The 26,316-nt window shown below is 35.7% G+C and overlaps 1 protein-coding gene across 9 annotated transcripts in view; it reads right to left on the bottom strand.

Annotated features, from left to right (window-relative positions):
* The window catches only part of KCNT2 (potassium sodium-activated channel subfamily T member 2), a 364,447-nt gene that overhangs the window by 179,896 nt on the left and 158,235 nt on the right, over nt 1–26,316 (bottom strand). For all 9 annotated transcript variants that reach the window (XR_009254514.1, XR_009254515.1, XM_058702129.1 and 6 more), the window contains exons 9-12: nt 13,699–13,879; nt 12,348–12,512; nt 10,231–10,367; nt 6,276–6,339 (exon numbers count right to left, since the gene is read on the bottom strand). Coding sequence is in view for 7 of the 9 variants with exons in the window: in XM_058702129.1 (XP_058558112.1) it covers nt 6,276–6,339; nt 10,231–10,367; nt 12,348–12,512; nt 13,699–13,879 (547 nt within the window). In the remaining 2 variants the exon portion in view is untranslated. The remainder of the gene's footprint in view (nt 1–6,275; nt 6,340–10,230; nt 10,368–12,347; nt 12,513–13,698; nt 13,880–26,316) is intronic.

The following is a 26,316-nucleotide window of genomic DNA, read 5'->3' as shown; positions in this document are numbered from 1 at the left end:
TAAGAACACATCATGATTCCATGCCTTCTGGCCCTCCCAAGACACCCACTTATTTTCACTCCCAAAAACAACTATAAATGACAGTACTACTGACTTGACTGCTTAACAATAGAATTCTAGAGTTCATTTTCCTCTAAATGAAAATACAAGAAAAATTTAATGAATGTGAAATGATTAAACTGTAGCAGGACTAAATCATCATAAAGGAGGAGTTATTCTCTTCTTCTACCCACCTCCCAAAAGGAACGATGTACTTGGGGAGAGGCAACCAAAATAGTTTGTCTGGACCAAGCCCTCATACATACAAAGAGATACAAACAAAGAAAAAAAAAAGATGACCTAGATTTTTTACCAAAATGTATATATTTATTAACCTCTAGGAAATCAAAAAGCAGAATTTCAACTCTCCTGATAGGATTTAAGCCAAACATTGGGGGTGGAGGGGCAGGTGGAACAGAAGTTGTTGAACCAACTTCTCTGTAGGAAACAGTGTAGAATTGTTTCGAAGCGACTACACTAGGCCCTTCCCAAGACATATTAGGGAATATGGTGTCCTCTACCTCAACACTTAAAGCTACTTAGCTAGTGCAACATTTTTCTGGGTTTCTGTATTTTTTTCTAAATAAATCTTTAATTGGGTCATTGTGTCCATATATGTAAAAATGATTTTAAAAAAGAGATGAGGGGAGCCTGGGCGACTCAGTTGGTTAAGCGTCTGACTCTTGGTTTTGGCTCAGGACATGGTTTCTTGGTTCGTGACATCGAGATCCACGTCAGGCTCTATGCTGACAGTGTGGGGTCTGCTTGGGATTCTCTCTCCCCTCTCTCTCTCTAACCCTCCCCCATTCACATTCTCTCTCTCTCTCTCTCTCTCTCTCTCCTCTTCTCTCTCTGTCCCTACCCCACTCACACACTCTCTCTCAAAATAAATAAACTTAAAAACAAACAAACAAAAAGAGATGAAAGGAAGCCCACTGGTGTGTCCAAATTTGAGCAAACCAGGAACAACCTACTGTCTGTTTTGTAATTAAGTCCTGAAAGGCTGTTTCTCTAAGAGCTGAAGATAAATCCGTGAGACCCCATACAGAAAATACAGCACCGTTGTGAGACTCTCCAGTCTTTGCCAAAGGAGCAGAAATACTGTATACTTAGTGCCACTCATGGATATTGGTTTTTTCTTCTTTGCTGTCTGTCAAGACATAAAACTCCATTCAATTACCAGGACCTGGTCCCTTCTCCTTGTCCCTCTGTTCAAGGTGCCCGAAACTCTGACATTGACTTCCCTTCTGTATTTTCTCCCAATACATTACATATTTTATTATTTTCTCTTCTTGCGTGCATGGTTTCTGAAGATAAGTCAGATGAAATTCCTATCTTTGCTCCTCTATAATTAGGGTGTTTCCCCCACCCCCACGCCCAACTTCTTTCAGTACTTTATCTTTGATTTTCTATCATTTGAAAATGATATTTCTAGGTGTATTTATTTGACATTTTTTTCTTCTAGGTGCTCTCTGAGCTTCCTGGATCTGTGGCTTGGTGTCTGATATTAATTTGGGGAAATCCTCAGTTACTATGCTTTCAAGTATTTCTTCTATCCCCTTCTTTCATCTCTTTCTAGTATTCCCATTAGATCTATGTTACACCTTTTGTCATTGTCCCAGAGTCCTTGGATATTCTGTTCTGTTTGTTTTTGTCCAGTCTTTGTTCTCTTTGCTTTTTACTTTTGCAGGTTTCTGTTGATTTATCCTCAAGTTCCAAGATTATTTCCTTAGCCATGTCCAGTCCACTAATAAGCCCATCAAAAGTATTCTTCATTTCTGTTAGTGTTTTTATCTCTAGCATTTCTTTTTGGTTATTTCTTAAGGTTTCTAGCTCAGCTGACACTATGTATCTGTCATTGCATGCTGTCTATTTTATCCATGAGAGTCCCTGGCATATCAATCAGTGATTTTAAATTTTTTTTTTCAACGTTTTTTATTTTATTTTGGGACAGAGAGAGACAGAGCATGAACGGGGGAGGGGCAGAGAGAGAGGGAGACACAGAATCGGAAACAGGCTCCAGGCTCCGAGCCATCGGCCCAGAGCCTGACGCGGGGCTCGAACTCACGGACCGCGAGATCGTGACCTGGCTGAAGTCGGACGCTTAACCGACTGCGCCACCCAGGCGCCCCTCAATCAGTGATTTTAAACTACTGGTCCAAGTTCAACATCCATGCCATGTCTGTTCTGATACTTGCTCTGTCTCTTCAAATTGTTTTGTTTTGTTTTGTTTTTGCCTTCTGGTATGCCTTATAATTTTTTCTTGATAGCCAGTCATTACACACCAAGTTAAAGGAGCTGCTATAAATAGATCTTTAGAAATGAGGGAGTGAGCCACGGGGTAAGGCGAAGCGTTCTAAGTCCTGAGTTAGCATCAGTCTTTATGAGCCGATATCTCTAGACTGTGACCTTCGCAAATGTTTTTTTCAGTGTCCTGGCCCCCCTTATGTGAAAGAGGATGGCCACAGTAGTCTGGAATTGTGTGTTATCCTTCCCCCAGATCACCTGGGCTCCGATAACTATGTTTCCAGCAGGTTAAGGTCTGGTTAACTAGTTTCCCTGAGGGCAGGGACTGTTAAGCAGAACAGAATGCTCTGGTGTATTTCAAAATGTTTCCTCTTCCCTGACCCTTGCTCCCAAGGGGATTTTTCTCTCATATTTACTGTGAGAACCTGGTCAAGCTCCTGGAGGTGAATCTCACAAAATTAAGAGACCCCCCCTCCCCATGACTACATTCCCCAGGGGTTTTTAACTCTCAGGGTTATCTGCACTGAACCTCCAGAAATTCATCAAATGCAGTTGAGGTTTTCCTGCCCGCACACTGGTTCCCAGGTTGATTTCCACTTATGAGTCTCTGCTCTGGGAAATTACTATTCTCTGTATTTGACTGTGAGTATCTCCAAAAGTAGAGATAGTATTTTGCCCTGTTTCCTCCCCTCTCTTGCTTTTCTCCTAAACCTTTTATACAATTTTTCATGAGTTACCCTATTTTTAATTTCCAGGAGCTCTTTTTGGTTCATGAAATGTTTCCTGTCTTGTCTTCAATTGTTTTATTCTACAGCCTACTATTCTTGCTTTATGTATGTACACTCTTTGCAACTTCTCATATTACTATTGGGATAGCTGTTATACATTTTAAAATCTACTTCTTCTCCTAGAATTGTATAGTTTTGTTTGTTTCCTCTGAGTTCTTTTTTTTTTAATGTTTTTTTATGTTTGTTCACTGTTCTTTCTTTCCCTTGTCAGGAATTTTGTTAAACATCTATTGATCTCTGTACTCTGAACATATGCAGAAGTGAAACACTCAAAAGCTGTTTGAGACTTGATTGAATGTAGGAATCTTATTTCACACAGCATTCTATCTTGTGATGGATCATTTCCCTACAGAAAACTACTCCAATCTTGTTCCAATGGAGGTATGGACATGGCTATTAGGGTTCTGAGTCACTTGGGAGAAGCACCTCACATTCAATGAAACGACTTACTCTTTAATACTTTTGACTTAACCCTGACTCTTAGTTGCACCTTCTGGTTCTGAGTGAAGGGTATCCCTGGGTCAAACTCTGCCAATATTAAACCTGTTCCCCGGGGTGGGGAAAGGGATCAGCAATGGGTTTCTGAAGGGATTCAGGGAAACTAACTGCTTTTCTTACAGACTTTTAATCACTATTCATATGTTTAGTCCTACATATAACCTTACTTACAGAAGCATCTGGTGCCTCTATATCCTGAGATTTTTGAAGTTCCATTGCAAAAAGCAACCTGCTTCTAACTTGTTTCCTCTCTCAACTTAAATTTTAACTTCCTTCTAAGTCAGTTACCACTCATCCATCTGCTTTCTAGCTTCCAAACTTGTGTTAGTGCTGTCTCATCTACCATCTCCTTGGTCCATATGAGTGTAATTTTTTATCCATTTCCTGTTAATTTGGCAGAGTGTCAGAAAAAAATGAAACATATTTGTTTAACTGAAAAATCCCAAACTCACACTGTAAAGGGTACTCCAAAAGATATTATATATTTATTTCTTAATGTTTATATTCCTCTTTAATACTCAAACCATTATTGATACTGGAGGGCAGCAAGTACTTTAAAACCAAGTTACCACTTAAGGGGCACTGGATTCACAATTACAAAAGTTAAATAATTATGGAAACATACAGGAGATTGTAATCAGTTCAAATTCATTTATTTTATAAATACATTTGGAGCATCTAATTAAGAAACTAATTAAGAAACTTCTGCAATGATACTTAAGTGAACTGAGAAGGGTGTGGTTTGAATTAAGATAATAACCAGGGAAAAGAAGGGGAGCAGATGAATTTTTAGAAATATATATTAGAGGGGCTCCTGCATGGCTCAGCCAATTAATCATCCAAGTTCGGCTCAGGTCATGATCTCACAGTTCACGAATTTGAGCCCCACATCAGGCTCTGTGCTGACAGTTCAGAGCCTGGATCCTGCTTTGGATTCTGTGTCTCCTTCTCTCTCTGCCCCTCCCCCATTCACACTCTGTCTCTCTCTCTCTCAAAAATAAATAAAAACATTTAAAAAAAGAATATATATATATATATATATATATATATATATATAAAGAATATGTATTGTAGGGGTGCCTGGGTGGCTCAGTCAGTTAAGTGCCCAACCTCAGCTCAGGTCATGATCTCACGGTTCGTGGGTTCAAGCCCTGCATTGGGCTGTGCACTGCCAGTGCAGCCTGCTTAGGATTCTCTCTCCCTCTCTCTCTCCCCTCCCCCTTTCATGCTTTCTCTCTCTCAACATTAATAAGTAAACACTAAAGAAAAAAATAAATATATTTTCATAAAGAGAAATATTTTACAAATTTTCTAAACTATATTTGTTCTATGCTCTCGTATTAGTTTAGTAGGCTGCAGTGATAAAGTAGCACAAGCTGGGTGGCTTAAATAACTGAAGTTTATTGTCTCTTAGTCCTAGAGACTAGAAATCCAAAATTAAGGTGTTGGCAGGGTTGATTCTTTCTAAGGGCTAGGAGGGAAGGATCTGTTTCAGGCCACTCTCCTTGGCGTACAGATGGCTGTCTTCATGTTCACGTGGCATTCTCCCTCATAACTACCTGTCTTCAAATTTCCTCTTTTTACAAGGATACCAGTCATATTGGATGAAGGCCCGCCTTAGAGAGCTCATTAAAATTTGATTTTCTCTATTGAGCCTTTATCCCCAAATAAGTTCACATTATGAGGTACTGGGGGGTCGGACTTCAATATATGAGTTTTGGGAGACACAGTCCAAGCGATAACAACCCTCTTCAAATAAAGGATGAGAAAATTGGTTTAAAAATCAATAAACACTTTAGGTAAATTAGAGTGAGGTAAACAGGAGAGCACAGAGCTTGCCACATTCAGGGCTCATAGTCTAAATTAATATAACAAGAGGGTCTTATTAACTATTCCAGAAAAAAGCAAATCATGTCCCAGAAAGACCCATGCAATATTACCTTTTCCTCAGTCACTACAGGAAACACTAAGGTTTTGTCTCTGCACCACAGATATGGCTAGAGATAAACTCACTGGCTTAGAAACACGAGAGTTAACAGTACCTACTCAACATAAAATAATAAAGTACTTTCTAAAAACAATAAAATTAGAATGCATGTTTAAAAATAGAAGTTATAATTTGGTAAATTATACAATTTAATTATGAGTTTATATAACTTAAGTCTGATAAAAATACATCACAGAGATCATCTAAGCCAAAGGATGCCAAATTGGAATGTGCTTCCCAACCACGTGGGGATCTTTATAAAATACACAGATTCTGGATCCCTACCTCATATATCTAGAATAGAATTTTCATGAATGCATACTTTTTTAGAAGCCCTCCAACTGATTCTAGTGCAGACTGCCTGATCCATCTGCTTTGTTTTAGTTGAGGAAAATGAGACCATTTTAACAAAATTACATAGCAAAGGACATACATAATTAAAAAAATGGTCCAGTTCTATTTGTATATGACTCATTTCATTTTGATCAATGGAAAACCCAAGAATTAGTAGAAACTACTTCAAAAACAGTTTGACTGATATAGGCCATAATGCAACTATTCATAGATCATAGCAAAGACTGTTCAGAGATATTTGCTTCCCTTTAGTAATATTTTAAAGTCATCTATATTTAACATTGGCAGATTTTTTTTTAAATCCAAAAAAAAATCTTCTAAGGTAAGAAGCACAATTTATGAAAGAAAATTTAGAAACTTACAGATGATGTCCTATCCACTTCACAACGGCTGCTCAGAATAAAACAGGCCTCAGCATCATCCATCCTAAATACAGACAGAAAAACAAAATAATCATACACTGAAATATCTGTGTATTGTCTGAAAAATAGAATTCCAATGCTTAATCCAATGTACACAAAGTATAAATAAACTATGAGTATCCTTAGGCTTAAATGAAAGTTAGATTTCTAGCAGATCATGACTGGACTTGACTGTGAACAAAACAATTGTTGTTGAATTGGCTATATAACTCAATAGATCATGATGACAAAAGTAAAAAAAAAAGTACTCAAATTTTGTGATTATATATTTTTTCATGTATGTGCTTTGTTTAAATTCAGGGAGATGTACTGGTCTTTATTTTATGATTAGTTACATTTTAACTGCAATTAACTGCAATTACTCAATTAACTAGGAGAGAAGGAACAGAGCTAATTAGTATTCTTAAGTCAAACTCTACTATACATTTACATTTCTTGGAGATGATTCATCATCTTGTTCCAAACCACTGTCCCTTATGCTAAAGTTCTACATTTCTTAAATTTGGTGGTAAACGGTACATTTCAGTGCTTGATGAATAATGTTCTAAAAACCTAAAAATGTTGGAGTGCCTGGCTGGCTCAGTTCCTAGAGCATGCGATTCTTGATCTCAGGGGTTGTAAATTCAAGCCCCCCATTGTGTGTAGAGATTACTTAAAAATTTTTTTTAAAAATCCTTAAAAAAAATAAAAACATCAAAATGTTAATTTCAAAATAAGAAATGTTTTGTCTTTTTGGTTCATTATGATAAAATAAACCTTCCCCCCTCCCCAAAATTATATTTTCTATGCAGCGAAAAGAGAAAAGTCCATGAAATTAGACCAAACCAAACAGTTTTGGGAAAATATTAAGCCATGGTTATAAGATAATGAGTATTGCATAACATTTTCAAAACATCATCTTCAACAAAGCAATTCAAAATTCATGCAACTGACCTTTGGAACTGGTTTGGAGAATCCTACTCCTTGTTTCTTGCATGGGAAATTGTGTTGAAGAATGTATTAGTTAACATTAAATCCCAAATCTTTATATGACATTAGGATAAGAAATGAACATAAAATGAATACTTCTTTCTTAACCCAGATTTTTTAGTATCACCAGCCTGCTACCTCTCTCATCCTCATTATCATCCTTTTTATATTCCAATGAATGAATGATTCTTGTAAATGTGGTTGATTTTGCTGAGAAATCATTTTAATACTATTAATAATAAATGAATTATGCTAATTCTAAATTGTGAAATTAATAAATATATAAGTAAATAGTTTTCCCTCTACCCTTCTAGGTTCTTGGCTGAGACCCCTCTGTAATAAAAAGACAGATTAACAGAAGAAAAACAAACAAGTTTAATAACACAGATACTTCCTGTATAAGGTACAAGTGGGAGACACAAAGGAAAACTATTAACTCCTCTCCCATGAGGCCACCACCTTAAACTCCTTCTTCAGCTAAAGACAAAAGATGTTTGGCTAAAGGTAGGGGGAACCAGATATGGGACCTATCAAGAGAGCACAGTAAACAAGGGTAAGATTGTTATGCAGATTTAGGTCTTTGCCTTCTCATACACAAAAATTTCCAGAGATTGAGTTATCCTCCTCTTCCAGGCACTGAGGGGGAGCCAGCCTTATGGATTGAGATGTTCCTTACAAATGTAAATATCCCTTACAAAAAGGGTTAACTTCTACTTGGCTTTCAGTTTTTCCTAAATCTACTGTTTCCTTAAAAATAACCAGCTTGTGATAATCCTGCCTTGGAGGCACATTTGGGGGCAGCAAATTCTGCTACTTTCTATAGTATCAAGCTAAAATACTAACAGATAATTCTAAGAGCTTAATTTATTACATAATGAAAAGGCTTCATTTATCACATAAATTCATAGTGAACATAATATGGGAATTATTCTTATGTGAAGAACTTAATGTACACAATAAAATAAACATATTGATTACTGATGCAGACGAATATAAAGATCCAAGTTATGTTAGTGCCTAAGCAACTATTTTTTTAGAGTTCCCAAATAATGCATTTAGATAGCAAATAGCAAACACCTAAAGTCATCTTTTACTTGAGGTACTGGGAGAATCTGACTTAACAACTGTACGTACAGTGACAACTATGGAGTATTTAATCCGCCACAAAAACTAATATATTTTCAAAGAAACTAAATTTCCTAATTATGCACCATTCATTATATCCTGATAGTTTCTACTAACTTTTTTGTTTCAGAAGGTATTAAATCATTGAAGATCTCACTTTAAGTGACCTGTTGCATCTAAATCAAAAGTAATGTCCAAGTTCCAGTTACAAAATATCTAGTCATCAACTTGCAGGAGTATGTAGCAAAAAAGAGTTTGAGAATTTTCTTCTGTTCTTTTCCATCACCATCCTGCGCACACACACACACACATACACACCACACACACACGCACACACACACAGAACATGCACAAACACATCCATACCCATTAACACACATACCAAGACAGCCAGAAAAAAATAAAACAACAACAACAACAAAGAAAAAAAAAAACGTATGCTCTAAAATTCAGTGAGGAGACATATTTAAAAGACTTTGTAAGACAACTCAAGGATAAATATGTAGATGTAGGATCCAAGGGCAGGCCACCCCAAGATGGGCCACTTTGGCATGAAGACTATTTTAAGCTAAAAAGCAATCAAAACCCAGCAGATTCAGGAAAAGGTCTTTATCTCCCTCCTCACTGCCTAAGAAGAATTTAGATTAGATGAGAAAATCTGCTCCAGGAAGAGAGCTATCACCATAGATAACTACCTTAGGATATAAACTAGGTAGGATAGGGAGGGAGGAACCTAGCAAGGCCTGTTTGATCAAAATTTTCCATGTCCCATTCTCTCTGAGTGGCCCAGCAAACATATGCTTACCAAATAATTACTCTTTTTCATCTTCCTGTAAATTATTTTCCTTCCCTTGGAAGACCTCTACCCCTTCTCTTCTACCCCTTCTCCTTAGTTGAGAATGACATATATACCTCCTTTTGCCTAACTGTCTTTGAAAGTTCCACATCCGTATGGATTCCCTGTACATGTACTATTAAATTTGATTTTCTCTTGTTAATCTGTCTCTTGTCAATTTGATTCTTAGTCCAGCTAGAAGGACCTAGAAAGGGACAAGTTATTTTTTCCTCCCCAACAAAGACATGTTTAAAACTTTAAAAGCAACAAAAAACATGGAGCAAAACCACCTCTGCTAAAGATTTCTTCTGGCTTCTGAAGCTATGGGTATTGTTTGCAGATGCCCTGACTCCCTGGTGTCCATGGTCTGCCCAACCATGCTTTCACTCTGCTTATATGGAACGACCCCATGATTTGTGACAAATGCCTACGCCTATGTCACCTTTAAGTGAGGCTGGCTAGCACATGTGCAACAGGAAAAGAGCAACTAAGACTCAGTTACTCTTCTGATTCCTCCAGCCCCCAGGGACAACTCTAACACCAGGCAACAGAAGTGTCATCTGCCCACTATATAATATAAACTCTAAAAATTTAAACCGTGACTCAAACTGCTTTGGCATTTCACATAATGTTTGGCACAAGATTTTTATTTGTGGAATAAAAACAGTATTCAAGGATTCAGAGACTACTCTAAAAGTGGGTCTGGATAACTCAGCTAATTACACCATGCCACACTCCTTATTGTGTTGTGTGGACACGGTCCACTGAATATCCTCGCACTGAGAAAGAGGAGTAAAACACTGGTTTTATATTTTTAATCTTTCAATTTGACCAGCAGTAGGATAAAGGCAAGACCCTGTATTCAAAAGTACTTAAATACACCTTTCAAGAAGAAAACCGCTAAAATTTGGAGGAGAGAAAAGATATTAAAGTATTGCAAGATGGAAAATAGATAGGGATACCTACTTTGCTCTCAACAGATCCTGATCTTTAAGGGCTGAGCCTTGAAGGTAGATAACTCTTTGTGACCACATTGGAATCTGCAGTACCCTCCGAACTTGCACATCCATTTCAGTAGGACACAAAATCACCACATAATAATCCTGTTCAAAATAAAATGGGCAATAGGATGAAATCAATAATGCTGTGTTTTATATTACATAAGTAAACACAATGTCTAAGAACATTTAGAAATACAATGAAAGAGAAATAAACTTTCACTAGTAATTAAAAATCTGCATTTAAAACCTGGGCATATATTAATTAACATGACACTATAATAAACATAACTGAGACATATAAAAATCACATAAAACAAAATACAATAATCCTGATCTTTTTCAGTCTCATTAGTACCATGAAGAGAAAGTAACCGGTGCTTACTATGTATACATTTCCAGCCTATGAAGTTTTCAGTAATAACTTCAGGCTAACTCTAAAATATACAATACACACAGGGAAGAGGTGCTTAAAAATCAATTCATACTTCAAATTGTTACTTACTTTTTGAAAAACTATGATGGTGATTTATATCATTTGGTCATATTATTATTTATTGATAATAATGAAAAATCTCTGATGAATATCTGAACGGATAAGGATTCATAAGAATATTGATAATACAAAGTAAATTTAACAGTTTAAGATCATGTATTTCAAAATAATGGTCCTTTGGAGAAAACACAAAGGTATTCTGAGTGATAAAATAGTTTAATACACAGGTTATAGTTATTACAATTCTGTGGTAAACATTCACCATTTTATCACTCTAAAATATATCTGGTAGAAATCTGGGCAGTTTTGAGAACTCTCCATATTGATATTTATCAGAATAAATTACTATATATCAAAATTTGGGGCTTCAAATTTTCCCCAAAATAGATTTTCTTTATGGGTTATAAAGAGAAAACCTGCAATTATTTAATATGCATAATAATAAAAACAAATAAATATGGTATTTCTTCAAAAATGCAAATTATATGAAAACAAAAGAATGTATCATGTAATTTAAGTATCACTTATAAATTGTATTTTTAAAAATATTTTTTTAAGTATTTTAAAAGCTCTCCAGTGTGGGGCACTTGAGTGGCTCAATTGGTTAAGGGCTGAACTTCAGCTCAAGTCATGATCTCATGGTTCATGGATTCGAGCCCCTCGTCGGGCTCTGTGCTGACAGCTTAAAGCCTGGAACCTCCTTCAGATTCTGTGTCTTCCTCTTTTTCTACCCCACCCCCACTCACTCTCTGTCTCTCTCTCACACACAAATAAATAAATAATAAAAAAAATTTTAAGTTCTCCAAAAGTCAATTTAAGGGAGATCTAATTAGAACTATACTCAGTACTGTCTTGATCTTAAGATTGTCCAACCTCTTGACAACTTTACTGAGGAAATACAAGACATTCAAGTAGCTCTTTCCTGTTTGACCTAAATTAAGTGCATTAAGCAGGAAAGGAGATTACCTAAATCTACATTGGCCCACTACCATGGCAAGTGGAAAAGTATCTGAAGATTTTATCTGCATAGACAGATGAAGAGATTTTTTTTTCTGAATTAGTGTTCTCAATTCAGCCAGTTATTGTCCAATTTTTGGTGATTCATTGCTACTATACGACCTAGTTACATTCTAGGAAACAAAGGAAAAAATGGAAATTTCAGACTTCTACATTTCTATCAGCAACACTTGATAAAATTTTTGATATTTTCAAGTAGATGATACTGTGAAATTACTTTTTCATTGCTTTATATTTTATTTTAAATTTCACTGTTTCATAAAAATATCATTTATATATTACCCAAAAGAGAAAAAAAAACAATCCTTTTAATTCAAAGAAAACCTTTCTCTGTAGCATTAACATAATTCCATCTGTCTTTTAGTGTAGATACAGAAGGAAACTTAAAATACTGTGTATTCTTTAAGCATTTTTTCTATGTTCCCGGTTATATTTGTAGTTCTTCATTTACTCTTTCTAAATTGGAGCATATAAATAAAATCCTCCAGAACACAGGCTGCACCTTCAGTTAATTGACTTTGACAATATGTTAGGTATGATCCAGTAAAATGCATAACATAATTTTAATGTACCTGAAGTCTTGGGTGAGCATAGAATTCATTTAAAAAGTCCATAAGTAAATCAATCTTCAGTGAACTGACACACAGAACAACATGCTTCTCAGTTTGAGCTCTATGTCGACTATAGTTTCCACCTGACTTTTGTCTCTCCATCCACAAATAGGCCAGCTGTTCAAACTGTAATGCATTTTCCACATATGAATGAAAAACACCAGGCATGAAAATAAAAACCAATGCAATACATCCATTGTTTATTAGATATACTCAATTTCTTATATGGAACTCATTGAGATTCAAATTATCCACATTCCCTTCAATAACAGACTTTTCATTTGATTGCTGCAGAGGTCGCTAATGCTTCTTGGGGGTTTCAGGTCTCTATAGAAACATATTAATATGAATTTCCTATTATATCATAACAGCACTAAAAGGTCTGTGCCTCTGCTTTACGCCCAGGAAAGCAGGCAGCCATGATGTGCCATGCGCTGCATCAAAGAGAAAAACCTCAATGGCATTTCTTCTACATTTTTCTACCAAGTTCAGCACACATCTCATGCAATGAGAGATACCCAACACACACGGCCACATTCTAGCTGCATAGCAGCAGCTGGTATGTAAGGGAAGTAGATGGAATAGAGGAGGGATGTCAGGAAGGAATACACGCATGGTTGAACAGGAGTAGGAAGATCTTTTTCATACCTACATAAAGTATACTTAGATAAACTGTGGCCAAGGGTTTGTAATGGAAGATACAAATTTGATTTGTATTTGCCATATCTTATTTCTAAGCTGCTCACCCACAGGCACCCAAAAGCTCACTGTAAGAACGAGGTGGAGATTGCATCTACTCATCTTTAGTCTCCTTTTATACCTCTGTCCCTTTGCGACCACCTTATCCACTCCCAAAACGTTGCATAATATTTATGTATCATCTTCAGATTTTGTTTTAGTTGACCAATAAATGCGATCCATTTTTACTTACTACAATGTTCAGCTTTTATATTATTTCAAGTATCAAAAGAAATCAAACCTTCATAAGTTTATTTCCTTGGTCTATCATTCTATAATTACAACTAAATCCTATGATCTTATAATTAACAAGTTAAATACCCTCTATATAAAAGAAACATCTTCAAGAAGTGGAATGAGATGTGAGCTTTATCACTCGTGAATAGGGGTAAAAAATCAGTTTCTAATATAATGTGAGAAGGAATTTCCTGAGGCCATTTTAATTAATTGACTGGATACAATAATAACATGTGTTAATAGATTAATAAACCGCCCACATTTCATTCTAAGCATGGAAGATTTCATTTTATAAGGCTTTATACATTTCTATAAAACTTAACCTGGCTGTGTTTACCTGTATGGGTAGAACCACAAGAGCAACACAGATCATGGCAACAACAAAAAGCTTAGAGGACCAGGTTTCAGGCGTGACATCCCCAAAGCCCACAGTAGAAAATGTCACAATGCAGAAATAAAGGGAGTCAAAGAGATTCAGCTTCTTTCCTATCCGTTCGAGATGTTGGATTCCACAAATGCTAAGGAAACAAATGTGCATTAAAATTAAAACTTTTAAATTGGGCACATTATTTCTTATTATTCTTTTGAAAGCCAAAGCACATTACATAAAGCGCATTCAGTGAGTTGGAATCTTATATTGTACAATATATTTTTTCTCATGAAAACATAATTTTTAAGTTTTTACCTAATTAACCAAATATAATATTATTTTTATTAATAATCAAAAGTTGTAGCCAAAATATCACAGAGTATACCTGAGTAGAATGTAAAAGGAATAGACTGAATTTCATGGCTGACTTACACAGACATTTTGAATGCATGCCAGGGAACATAGAGACAGAAATTGCTAAATTTATTCCCTGTAAAAGAGTGATAGTCTTTTTTTTTTTTTTTACAGGAAGCTATCTTATTGTATAATATGTGTGTATTGTGTGTGTGTGTGTGTGTGTGTGTGTGTGTGTGTGTGTGTGTTTCAAGTATACATGAAAGGTCTGAGGATTTAACAGGTGCCAACTCACTCTCAAGAGATCACCATCTGTACAAAGCTAAGTCAGAGAGTAGCATAGAAATTGTTACAAGATGTCCCCAAAGTAAAATGGTTAAAATAGCACTAAAAATAGCCCGACTACAGGCTAAAAAAATAATAATACTAAAAATAAAAATAAATAAATAAAAGGCATGGTGACACTATGAAATAAACTTATATATATTGTACATTTTTGGAGATATAAATCATATCTCTCATAAATCATATCTGTAACATAAATCAGTGTATAATGGCATATGATTCAGCAAGGGGGAAAAAACAAGTATTGATGCATGTTACAATATGGATAAATCGCAAAAACATGCTGAGTGAAAGAAGACAGATGTACAAGACTACAGACTTTATGATACTGTTAATACAAAATGCCCAGAAAACAGAAACAGAGCAGACCAGTGGCTGCCTGGGGCTGATGGTGGGAATAGAGTAATAGAAAATGTTCTACAACGGGAATGTGGTGATGATTGCAGAATTCTGTAAATGCATTTAAAATGCTTGGTATTTACACTTAAAATGAGTGCACTATAAGGCATGTAAATTATTCCTCTACAAATCTGTCCAAAACAATCTGTGTTTACTTTTGGACACTCATTCCAACCCCTATGCACAACGAGCAGACATAGCGTGATTTTGGCGACCATGAATAAATAAAACTCAATGTTTAAATTCAAGAAATTCCTTTTCTATCCTTTTAAGATAATTTTCTTATTTATTTAAGTTACATACAAAACACGTTTAATTATCTTAAATATTTTTTTGCTGTTTTATTTTTCAATACGCAGGTGGATAGTTAGGTAGTTGGGTAAACACACAAGTAGTTAAATCAAGGGACAGAAGAGAAATCCTAGAGTACTTGCTATCATTTTACTGCTGAGGCAGAAACTGTTCTTTCTTCTTTTCCTTTTTTTAAAAAATATTTTCATTTATTTTTGAGAGAGGAGTGAGACTGAGCGGGGGAGGGGCAGAAAGAGAGGGAAACAGGATCCTAAGCGGGCTCTGCACTGACAGCAGAGAGCCCAATGCAGGATTTGAACTCACGAACCATAAGATCATGACCTGAGCCAAAGTCAGATGCTTAACCTACTGAGCCACCCAGGTGCCCCTTCTTTTTTTTTTTTTTTCTTTTTTTAACTCCAGGTTTTCAGAATGTAAAAATTGCCCTTGTTCTATGCTTAGGAATTTTCTGTAAGCTGCCTGCCAGGTCACATGAGTTCATTTGTATCAGGTTATTTGCTCAGCTGCCCCTATGCAGTATAATAGTCAAGTTAATTATAATACTATTCAGATAAAATCTTAACATAACCAAAGAGAACAACTGTTTGATAACAAACATTTTTGTGGATTAGGTTTTTTATTTTATTTACAATAATATATATTTGAAAATGTAAACAATTTATACTTACCTTTTATACTACAGTAGAAAATAAAAGTGAAGATAAATTATACATCTTTAAAAATTCAAATGTGAAGGCTTACTATATTTTGCATAACTACACATTAAATGTCAATTCCTGCTTATAGATAAAAATGTCCATTTTGTAATTCAAACATTATCTTCCCCTAAACTACTAGAAAAGTGCCCTACTCTTACTTCCTGCTCTTCAGTTTGCTCTCATATTTAATATGACCTATTCATAAGGGCCATATTCACATTCTTAAACAAAGCTTACATACACATACTCCAATCTCAGGTTCAAAACAGCCATTGGATTCTTACTGTTTAACAATACTCTTTAATTCATGGTGTGATAGATTATTATGATAGATGCCAGTAAATCAAGTCTTCCTATGTTCATACCCCTTTGCAGTGCGGTATTGCTATACTTCCCACCAAAAGCGAAAACTAGTTCTCCACGTCCTTACATTTTAATGGCCTAATAACTTGTTTTGACCAACAGAATACTATAAGCTGTGTGGGTCACAGAGTATGGATCTTAGAAGATCCTGAAGCTCTTGTTCTCACCATCTTAGAAGACTGAGACTACAATTCTATGAAGCGGACTGGTACAATCTACTGAAGGCTTAGAGGTCATGTGGAAAAAACCAAAATGTCCCAGCTGACAGCCAGCACCAACTGCTAGACATGAGAGTAGGGCCACCTCGGATGCTCCAACTCCTGTCAGGCCATCACATGACTGAAGCCAAGAGTACTGAAGGTGAGATCAGGAGAAACACTGCCTAGTTACCAACCACAGAATTGTGAGAGACAACAAACTGTGCTGTTTTAAGGTGCTCCTCTTTACGTGACTTGTTATTTGGTAATAGATATGTGATACATACAGAATTAACTAGACGCCAGCATCTGGATCTAATCTGTGTTTTCTCAAACTTATCTCCCTTTCACTTACTATTTACATGGTATACCTATCATAGTATATAATCCTTACCCTCTATTTCTACTTTTGCCTAATCCATTCCCTTCAACTGAGAGCCCTCTTCCTGCAACACCTACTACGATTCCTATTTTTTGAACCCTAGCTCAGAAATGAAGCTCCCTCATAGACTTTATTGAATCTCAATTTCAAGAAATTCCAGAAGTTCCTGCTGAATTCTGAGAGTGTATGAGTTCATGTCTTATACAAATACCAATTTTTAGAGTTGAATACTTATTATCCCAACTCAACTATTATTTACCCTACTGACACTATTTAAACTGTATATTTTTATTTCCTAGAGCACTGAGCACAAAGTGCTTGGTAGTCACTGATTAACTGCTAAATGAACCAAAAAACACCTGGTTAAACCATACTCAGATAATATATGCAAACTCCAAAAAGTATTTCATTCATGCGTTTCAGTTTTTTATCACTGAATAACAAATTGCCCAAAACTCAGTGGCTTAAAACAGTAAAAATTTATCATTTCACGTGATTCTGTGTTACATGGGAAGTTTCTCTGGTTTTCTTAGGCTCACTCACGTGGCTCATTGGACTAGAAGTCTGGCTAGAATGAAAGGTCCAAGATGGCCTCAATCCTGTGCCAAATGGCCAGTGTTCGTCGTTGTCTTTGTGCCTGGCTTGGTTTTTCTCCATGTGACCACTTATCCTCAAATAGACGAAACCATCTTCCTTACTGTCTCAGGGCAATAAGGGCAACTGAAAGTCCTCTTAAGAACCTAGCTTTATCTGCCCCATTCTGTTTGCCAAACCCAGTCACAACATCAGCTCACATTGGAGGGGTGTGGAAATAGATGCTGCCCCCTCATGAGAGGAGCTACAGAACTATGTAACCATGAACTTTTGTTTTTCAGTTCACCAAACTGTACAAGTGATAAAACTTATCACAACCTATATAAATCACAATAAATTTTATTGAATGCATCATGTTACAGTCTAAGATATTTAATTGCTTTGACATAACTGTAGTTAATCAATACTTGCAATCATTTTTTATAATCCTTGTGTAAAATGCCATTTTACTTGACCTAGAAAAATTATATGAACCTTTCACACATTTATCCATTTCACATTTAAGATTCAAGACTTGATATTCCTTAATACTCACTAAAGCAACATGAAAATGAAGACTCCCACACCAGCTGTTACATGTCTGATATTATTACATAAAAACAAAGATCAACTTTTTTAAGAACTATTAAGGTAAATATACTGAATTACTTTTAGAGTTTCTCTTTGATTTTGAATAGGCCCACCAACTGGTTTCATTTAGAGTTTCATTTACTGGGTCACTGCTTATGTCCATGGATAACAATGTCATTACATTTAAAAAAATGGTGATATTAATATATTATCTTCTAAGTCAATTATTATTTTTGTAATAAATAAATGAATTTACTTTCTTCTTCCCATAAGAAAATAAGACAGAGCATATTTAAATATCTAGCCCAAGAACACAGTAATCCTTTTCAGTTATAGATCTAATCTGTTCCCTCTCTATTCCTAACTCTCAATGCCCTTTTATCTTATTCAGGATAAAATCCAAAAGCCCCTGGCTCTTCTCAGATCTTATCTTCTAAAGACCATCCCTCACTCACTGCCCTCCAACCACACCAGCCTCACTGCTATTCCTGAAACATAAAGTAGCACCCAAATCTTCTTTAAACATCCTCCTTTTATTTCTGATATTTCTAACATCCAAACTGAATCCAAAAACTCCTCTCTAAATTTGCTCTTAACAAATTCTTCAAATCCAGTGTTGGCAAACCCAGCTCTCTTGTTGATAGTGTCAAAATCCTAGAGTCATCCTTGACTTCTCTCTTTCTTTTACAAACCACATCCAAACCCTTATCAAACCCTACTGTTTCAAGCTTCAAAATATAACCACAACCCACTATCACTACTCACCATGCTACTGCAATATTTCATGCCATCATCTTCTCTGCCCTGCACTACAGTGAACACACCCATCCTTCTCCTAGAAACCTATCACCATCGTGTCAGAGTTATCCTATGAAAACATAGGTCAGATCATGCTATTCCCCTATTGAAAACCCTAAGAGGGCTCCCAATTTCATTTGACTAAAAGCTAATGTTCTTAGATTTGTTTATAACACACTAACCAATCTGACCCTTCCCTATGCCTTTCAGACTTATTTTCTACTCTTATCCCTGTGTTTCACTCTACCCAGCTACACTGGCATTCTTGCTCTCTGATCAACATAAGAGGCATGTTCCTTGTCATGGACCACTCTGTCTAGAACCCTATTGTGCCAGATTTTGTCACCACTAATTACTAATTCCTCACATCTTCCAAGTCTTTACTTCTATACTGACCATCATATATACTCTTAATCTTTCTTACCCTGCTCAAATAAAAAAAAAGAAAAGAAAAAGTGGGGGGAGGAGCCAAGATGGCAGAACAACATGGAAGTTTTTTGTGTGTCTCACATCCATTAAATACAGGCAGACCAACATTAAACCATCCTGCACACCTAGAAAACTGATCTGAGGATTAACACAACAATCTTCACAGCCTGAACCACAGAATTCAGCAGGAATTCACCCCCAAAAGAAACAGCAGGAAGAAACGATAGCCAGGGACGTAACCAACACAGATATAACCAACATGTCTGAACCAGAATTTAGAATCACAATAATAAGAAAACTGATCTGAGGATTAACACAACAATCTGCACAGCCTGAACCACAGAATTCAGCAGGAATTCACCCCCAAAAGAAACAGCAGGAAGAAACGATAGCCAGGGACTTAACCAACACAGATATAACCAACATGTCTGAACCAGAATTTAGAATCACAATAATAAGAATACTAGCAGGAGTCAAAAATAGATTAGAGTCCCTTTCTGTGGAGATAAAAGAAGTAAAAGCTAGTCAGGATGAAGTAAAAAATGCTATAACTGAGCTGCAATCTTGAATGGATACCACCACGGCAAGGATGGACAAGGGAGGACATAGAATCAGTGACATAGAGGACAAACTTATGGAGAATGATGAAGCAGAAAACAAGAGGGAGATTAAGTCAAAAGCACATGATTTCAGAATTAGAGAAATCAGTGACTCATTAAAAAGGGACAACATCAGAATCATAGGGGTCCCAGAAGGATAAGAGAGAAATAGGGGTAGAAGGGTTATGTGAGCAAATCATAGTGGAAAACTTTCCTAACCTGGGACATCAAAATCCAGGAAGCACAGAGGAGTCCCATTAGATTCAACAAAAACCGACCAACAACAAGGCATATCAGAGTCAAATTCACAAAATACTCAGGCAAGGAGAGAATCATGAAAGCAGCAAGGGAAAAAAAGTCCTTAACCTACAAGGGAAGACAGATCAGGTTTGCAGCAGACCTATCCACAGAAACTTGGCAGGCCAGAAAAGAGTGGCAGAATATATTCAATGTGCTGAATCAGAAAAATATGCAGCCAAGAAATCTTTATCCAGCAAGGCTGTCATTCAAAATAGAAGGAGAAATAAAAAGTTTCCCAGACAAACAAAAATTAGAGTTTGTGACTACTAAACCAGCCCTGCAAGAAATTTTAAGGTGGACTCTCTGAGGGGAGAAAAGATGACAAATAAATAAATACATACATACATACATACATACATAAATAACAAAAGCGACAAAGATTAGAAAGGACCAGAGAACACCACCAGAAACTCCAACTCTTCAAGCAACATAATGGTAATAAATTCCTATCTTTCAGTACTCACTCTAAACATCAATGGACTCAATGCTCCAATCAAGAGTCAGAAACGGTAACAGAATGGATAAGAAAACAAGATCCATCTATATGCTGTTTACAAGAGACCCACTTTAGACCTAAAGACACCTTCAGGTTGAAAATAAGGGGATGGAGAACTATCTATCATGCTAATGGTCAACAAAAGAAAGCCGGAATAGCCATACTTATATCAGACAATCTAGACTTTAAAATAAAGACTGTAACAAGAGGTGAAGAAGGGGCATTATATCATAATTAAGGGGTCCATCCACCAAGAAGACCTAACAACATTTATGCATCGAACATGCTAGCACCCAAATATATAAATCAATTCATCACAAAGAAACTCAATAATAATACCATAATAGTAGGAGCCTTCAACACCCCACTCATAGCAATGGACAAATCATGTAATAAAAAAATCAAAAAGGAAACAATGGGTTTGAATGACACACTGAACAAGATAGACTTAACAGATATCTTCAGAAAATTTCATCTTAAAGCAGCTGAATATACATTCTTGCCTAGTGCACGTGGAACGTTTTCCAGGACAGACCACATACTGGGACACAAATCATGCCTCAGCAAGTACAAAAAGATCGAGATCATACCATGCATATTTTCAGACCACAACACTATGAAACTCGAAATCACCACAAGAAAAAATTTGGAAAGGTAACAAATACTTGAAGACTAAAGAACATCCTACTAAAGAATGAATGGGCCAAACAAGAAGTTAAAGAAGAAATTAAAAAGTATATGGAAGCCAATGAAAATGATAACACCACAACCAAAAACCTCTGGAACGCGGCAAAGCTGGTCATAAAAGCAAAGTATATAACAATCCAGACCTTCCTAAAGAAGGAAGAAAGATCTCAGATATACAACCTAACCTTATGCCTTAAACAGCTGGAAAAAGAACAGCAAATAAAACTGAAAACCAGCAGAAGACAGGAAATGATAAAGATTAGAGCAGAAGTTAATGCTATCAAAACCAAAAAAACAGTAGAACAGATCAATGAAAACAGAAGCTGGTTCTTTGAAAGAATTCACAAAATTGATAAACCACTAGCCAGTTTGATCAAGAAAAAGAAGGAAAGGAACCAAATAAATAAAATCAAGAATGAAAGAGGAGAGATCATAACCAACACAGCAGAAATAAAAACAATAATAAGAGAATATTATGAGCAATTATATGCCAATAAAATGGGCAATCTGGAAGAAATAGACAAATTCCTAGAAACATATACACTACCAAAACGGAAACAGGAAGAAACAGAAAATTTGAACAGACCCATAACCAGTAAGGAAATCGAATTAGTAATCAAAAATCAGCCAAAAACCAAGAGTCCAGGGCCAGACAGCTTTCCAGGGGTATTCTACAAAACATTTAAGGAAGAGTTAACACCTATTCTCATGAAGCTGTTCCAAAAAATAGAAATGGAAGGAAAACTTCCAAACTCTTTCTATGAAGCCAGCATTACCTTGATTCCAAAACCAGACAGAGACCCCACTAAAAAGGAGAAGCTATAGTACAATTTCCCTGATGAACATGAATGCAAAAATTCTCAACAAGATATTAGCCAACCAGTTCCAACAATACATTTAAAAAATTATTCCCCATGACCAAGTGGGATTTATACCTGGGATGCAGAGCTGGTTCAATATCCATAAGACAATTAACATGATTCATCACATCAATAAAAGAAAGGACAAGAATCATATGATCCACTCAATAGATGTGGAGAAAACATTTGACAAAATACAGCATCCTTTCTTCTTAAAAACCCTCCAGAAAGTAGGGATACAAGGAGCATACCTCGAGATCATAAAAGCCATATATGAATGACCCAAGGTTAATATCATCCTCAATGAGGAAAAACTGACAGCTTTCCCCCTTAGGTCAGGAACAAGACAGGGATGTCCACTCTCGCCACTGTTATTCCACATGGTATTGGAAGTCTTATCCTCTGCAATCAGACAACACAAAGAAAGAAAAGGCATCCAAATCGCCCAGGAAGAGGTCAAACTTTCACTCTTTGCAGATGACATGATACTCTATATGGAAAACCCAAAGGATTCCACCAAAAAACTGCTAGAATTGATTCATTAATTCAGCAAAGTTGCAGGATATAAAATCAATACACAGAAATCGGTTGCATTCCTATACACCAACAAAGAAGCAACAGAAAGAGAAATCAAGGAATCCATCCCATTTACAATTGCACCAAAAACCATAAAATACCTAGGAATAAATCTAACCAAAGAGGTGAAAAATCTATACACTGAAAACTATAGAAATCTTATGAAAGAAATTGAAGAAGACACACAAAAAAAGGAAAAATATTCCATGCTCCGGGATAGGAAGAACAAATATTGTTAAAATGTCGATACTGCCCAAAGCAATCTACATATTCAATGCAATCCCTATCAAAATAACACCAGCATTCTTCACAGAGCTAGAACAAATAATCCTAAAATTTGTATGGAACCAGAAAAGACCCCAAATAGCCAAAGCAATCTTGAAAAAGAAAACCAAAGCAGGACGCATCACAATCCCAGACTTCAAGCTATACTACAAAGCTGAAATCATCAAGACAGTATGGTACTGGCACAAGAACAGACACTCAGATCAATGGAACAGAATAGAGAAATCAGAAATGGACCGGACCCACAACTGTATGGCCAACTATTCTTTGACAAAGCAGGAAAGAATAACCAATGGAATAAAGACAGTCTCTTCAGCAAGTGGTGCTGGGAAAACTGGACAGACACATGCAGAACGATGAACCTGGACTACTTTTTTACACCATACACAAAAAGAAACTCAAAATGGATGAAAGACCTCAATGTAAGACAGGAAGCCATCAAAATCCTCGAGGAGAAAGCAGGCAAAAACCTCTTTGATCTTGGCCGCAGCAACTTCTTACTCAACATGTCTCCAGAGGCAAGGGAAACAAAAGCAAAAATGAACTACTGGGACCTCATCAAAATAAAAACCTTCCGCACAGGAAGGAAACAATCAGCAAAACTAAAAGGCAACCGACAGAACAGGAGAAGATATTTGCAAACGACATATCAGATAAAGGATTAGTATCCAAAATCTATAAAGAACTTATCAAACTCAACACCCAAAAAACAAATAATCCAGTGAAGAAATGAGCAAAAGACATGAATAGACACTTCTCCAAAGAAGTCATCCAGATGGCCAACCGACACAGGAAAAAACACCCAACATTACTCATCATCTGGGAAATACAAATCAAAACTACAATGAGACACCACCTTACACCTGTCAGATGGCTAACATTAACAACTCAGGCAACAACAGATGTTGGCGAGGATGTGGACAAAGAGGATGTCTTTTGCATTGTTGGTGGGAATGGAAGCTGGTGCAGCTACTCCAGAAAACAGTACGGAGGTTCTTCAAAAAACTAAAAATAGAACTATCATATGACCCAGCAATTCCACTACTAGGCATTTATCCACAGGATACAGGTGTGCTCTTTTGAAGGGACACATGCACCCCCATATTTATAGCAGGACTATCAACAATAGCCAAAGTATGAAAAAGCCCAAATGTCCACTGATGGAGAATGGATAAAGAAGATGTGGTATATATATATTATATATATATATATATTATATATATATAATAAATATATATATAATGGAGTATTACTCAGCAACCAACAAGAATGAAATCTTGCCATTTGCAACTATGTAATGGAACTAGAGGGTATTATTCTAAGTGAAATTAGTCAGAGAAAGACAAATATCATATGACTCCACTTATATGAGGACTTCAAGAGACAAAACAGATGAACATAAGGGAAGGGAAACAAAAATGATATGAAAACAGGGAGGAGGACAAAACAGAAGAGACTCATAAATATGGAGAACAAACACAGGGTTACCGGAAGGGGTGTGGGAGGGGGGATAGGCTAAATGAGGAAGGGGCATTAAGGAATGTACTCCGGAAATTATTGTTGCACTATATGCTAATTTGGACGTAAATTTAAAAAATAATAAAATTTTTAAAAACTCAAAAAAAAAAAAAAAAAGAAAAAGTTTTAATCATTTGTTGGGTTTGGTGTCCACTGTCTATAATCCTCTATATGAATGGAGGCCAAGTGCTTTCTTTATCCATGTTGTCTGAGCACCTAAAATATTGCTAAGCACATAATAACGTTCATGGACCTCTACTGCCATATTTAAATCACCAAGCCTTTTAACCTCTTCAGATATAAACTAAATACAATTTATTAATTTTTAAAAAGCATCCAAAATCTTTATATGGCCACTGACTTAACTGTGGAATCTAATATAAGTGGCAAGACTAAATACTTCTTTGTCAAGGGAGGCAAATGCAATATTCCATAAATCTATGGACTTTCCCACCACCTTTTAATCAATATCACGTGAAATATTCAAGTTCTATAAACAAGAGAATTGGGTTTTACTCTCCCTAGTAATTAGTATTCGTAACTCCAGCATTTGTTTCAGTTAGTAGTACTACTTAAATAATATGATAAATGAAGAATTGGAAATTTGAAATTTGGAAATTGACTTGTATTTATAAACTTATATTTATTCTCATTACATTCTAAACTCTCTATGTCACTAACATGTTTAAAACTATCTGAGTTATTGAATTATTTGCTACATTTAACTATTTCCTAATCAAAGACTTTACCCAAAATCACACTCTTCCCACTGTTCATGAATATTACATACTTTAATACTAAACTCAACCATGTTAGTTATAGAACTTTTCATAATATGGAAAGTGTCTAGCTTATGATTATGAAAGAAACTACTCTCGATATTAGAGAGAAATCAGCCTAAAATAACTATACATTCTGGACTCCAATGTCACTGTCACGTTAACTTTTGAAACTACTTCCTTTTTGCTCTCTTGTATTTATTTAGAAGAATCATGTTATTTGAAGGGTAGAAACAGTTTAAAGGGAATTTTGCAGAAATTTGCACAAGCTTAACAAATTCTAAAGAAAGAACATTCACATTATTTAAGCAAAAAGGAAAAAAAAAAAGAAAAAAGGCTCTCAAACCTCCTCACCCAATCATAAAAATTAGATTTAAAAAGTATTTTGAAAATTATCGTTCCGCATTATAATTTTATAAAAGTAAAAACTAAGATGTGGAATAGTTTAATACGAGGCAGAAACTGGACTATTCTCATCATATTATTTGGCTATAGCATCATTTCCTGATACCAGTTATGGAGTATCTATATGGAACATGTGGAGAATGTTAAGAGTATCTGCCAACTTATTATAATCTATTTTGGTTATAGTAGCACATCTAGCAATATTTTGAAGTTAAGAAATATAAAAATGTATATTAGTGTTCTACGTCAATCACTCAACTAAAAAATAATTTTAGATCATTCATTTAAGCTATCTTTCCAAACAGTAATTCAGCTCCTTTTATGAAGGAATGAAAGACATATGTCTTCAGTGTCAACTGTACTTCATTTAAAGAAAAAAAGTGTATCTTCAGGATAGATAGATACACAGATAGTTTATTGTTACTTTATCATATAATTCTTAAGGCTAATACAGCCTTGACATACTTTTGATTTGCATTATTCATAAACATTAATATTTTATTTATATATTAGCTATTTTTCCAAGAACTATGAATGCTACAACATGCTAGCTAAGGATCTGAAACCATTTAGTGATTATAACCATTTTAATATAGATTGTTATCTTACTTCATTTATATATGTCTTTGGAGCTCTTAT

The sequence above is a fragment of the Neofelis nebulosa genome, chromosome 15, assembly GCF_028018385.1.
Source record: "Neofelis nebulosa isolate mNeoNeb1 chromosome 15, mNeoNeb1.pri, whole genome shotgun sequence".
Classification (NCBI taxonomy): Eukaryota; Metazoa; Chordata; class Mammalia; order Carnivora; family Felidae; genus Neofelis; species Neofelis nebulosa.
Note: the sequence above shows the minus strand (reverse complement) of the source record. Positions and strands in the feature narration are given on the sequence as shown.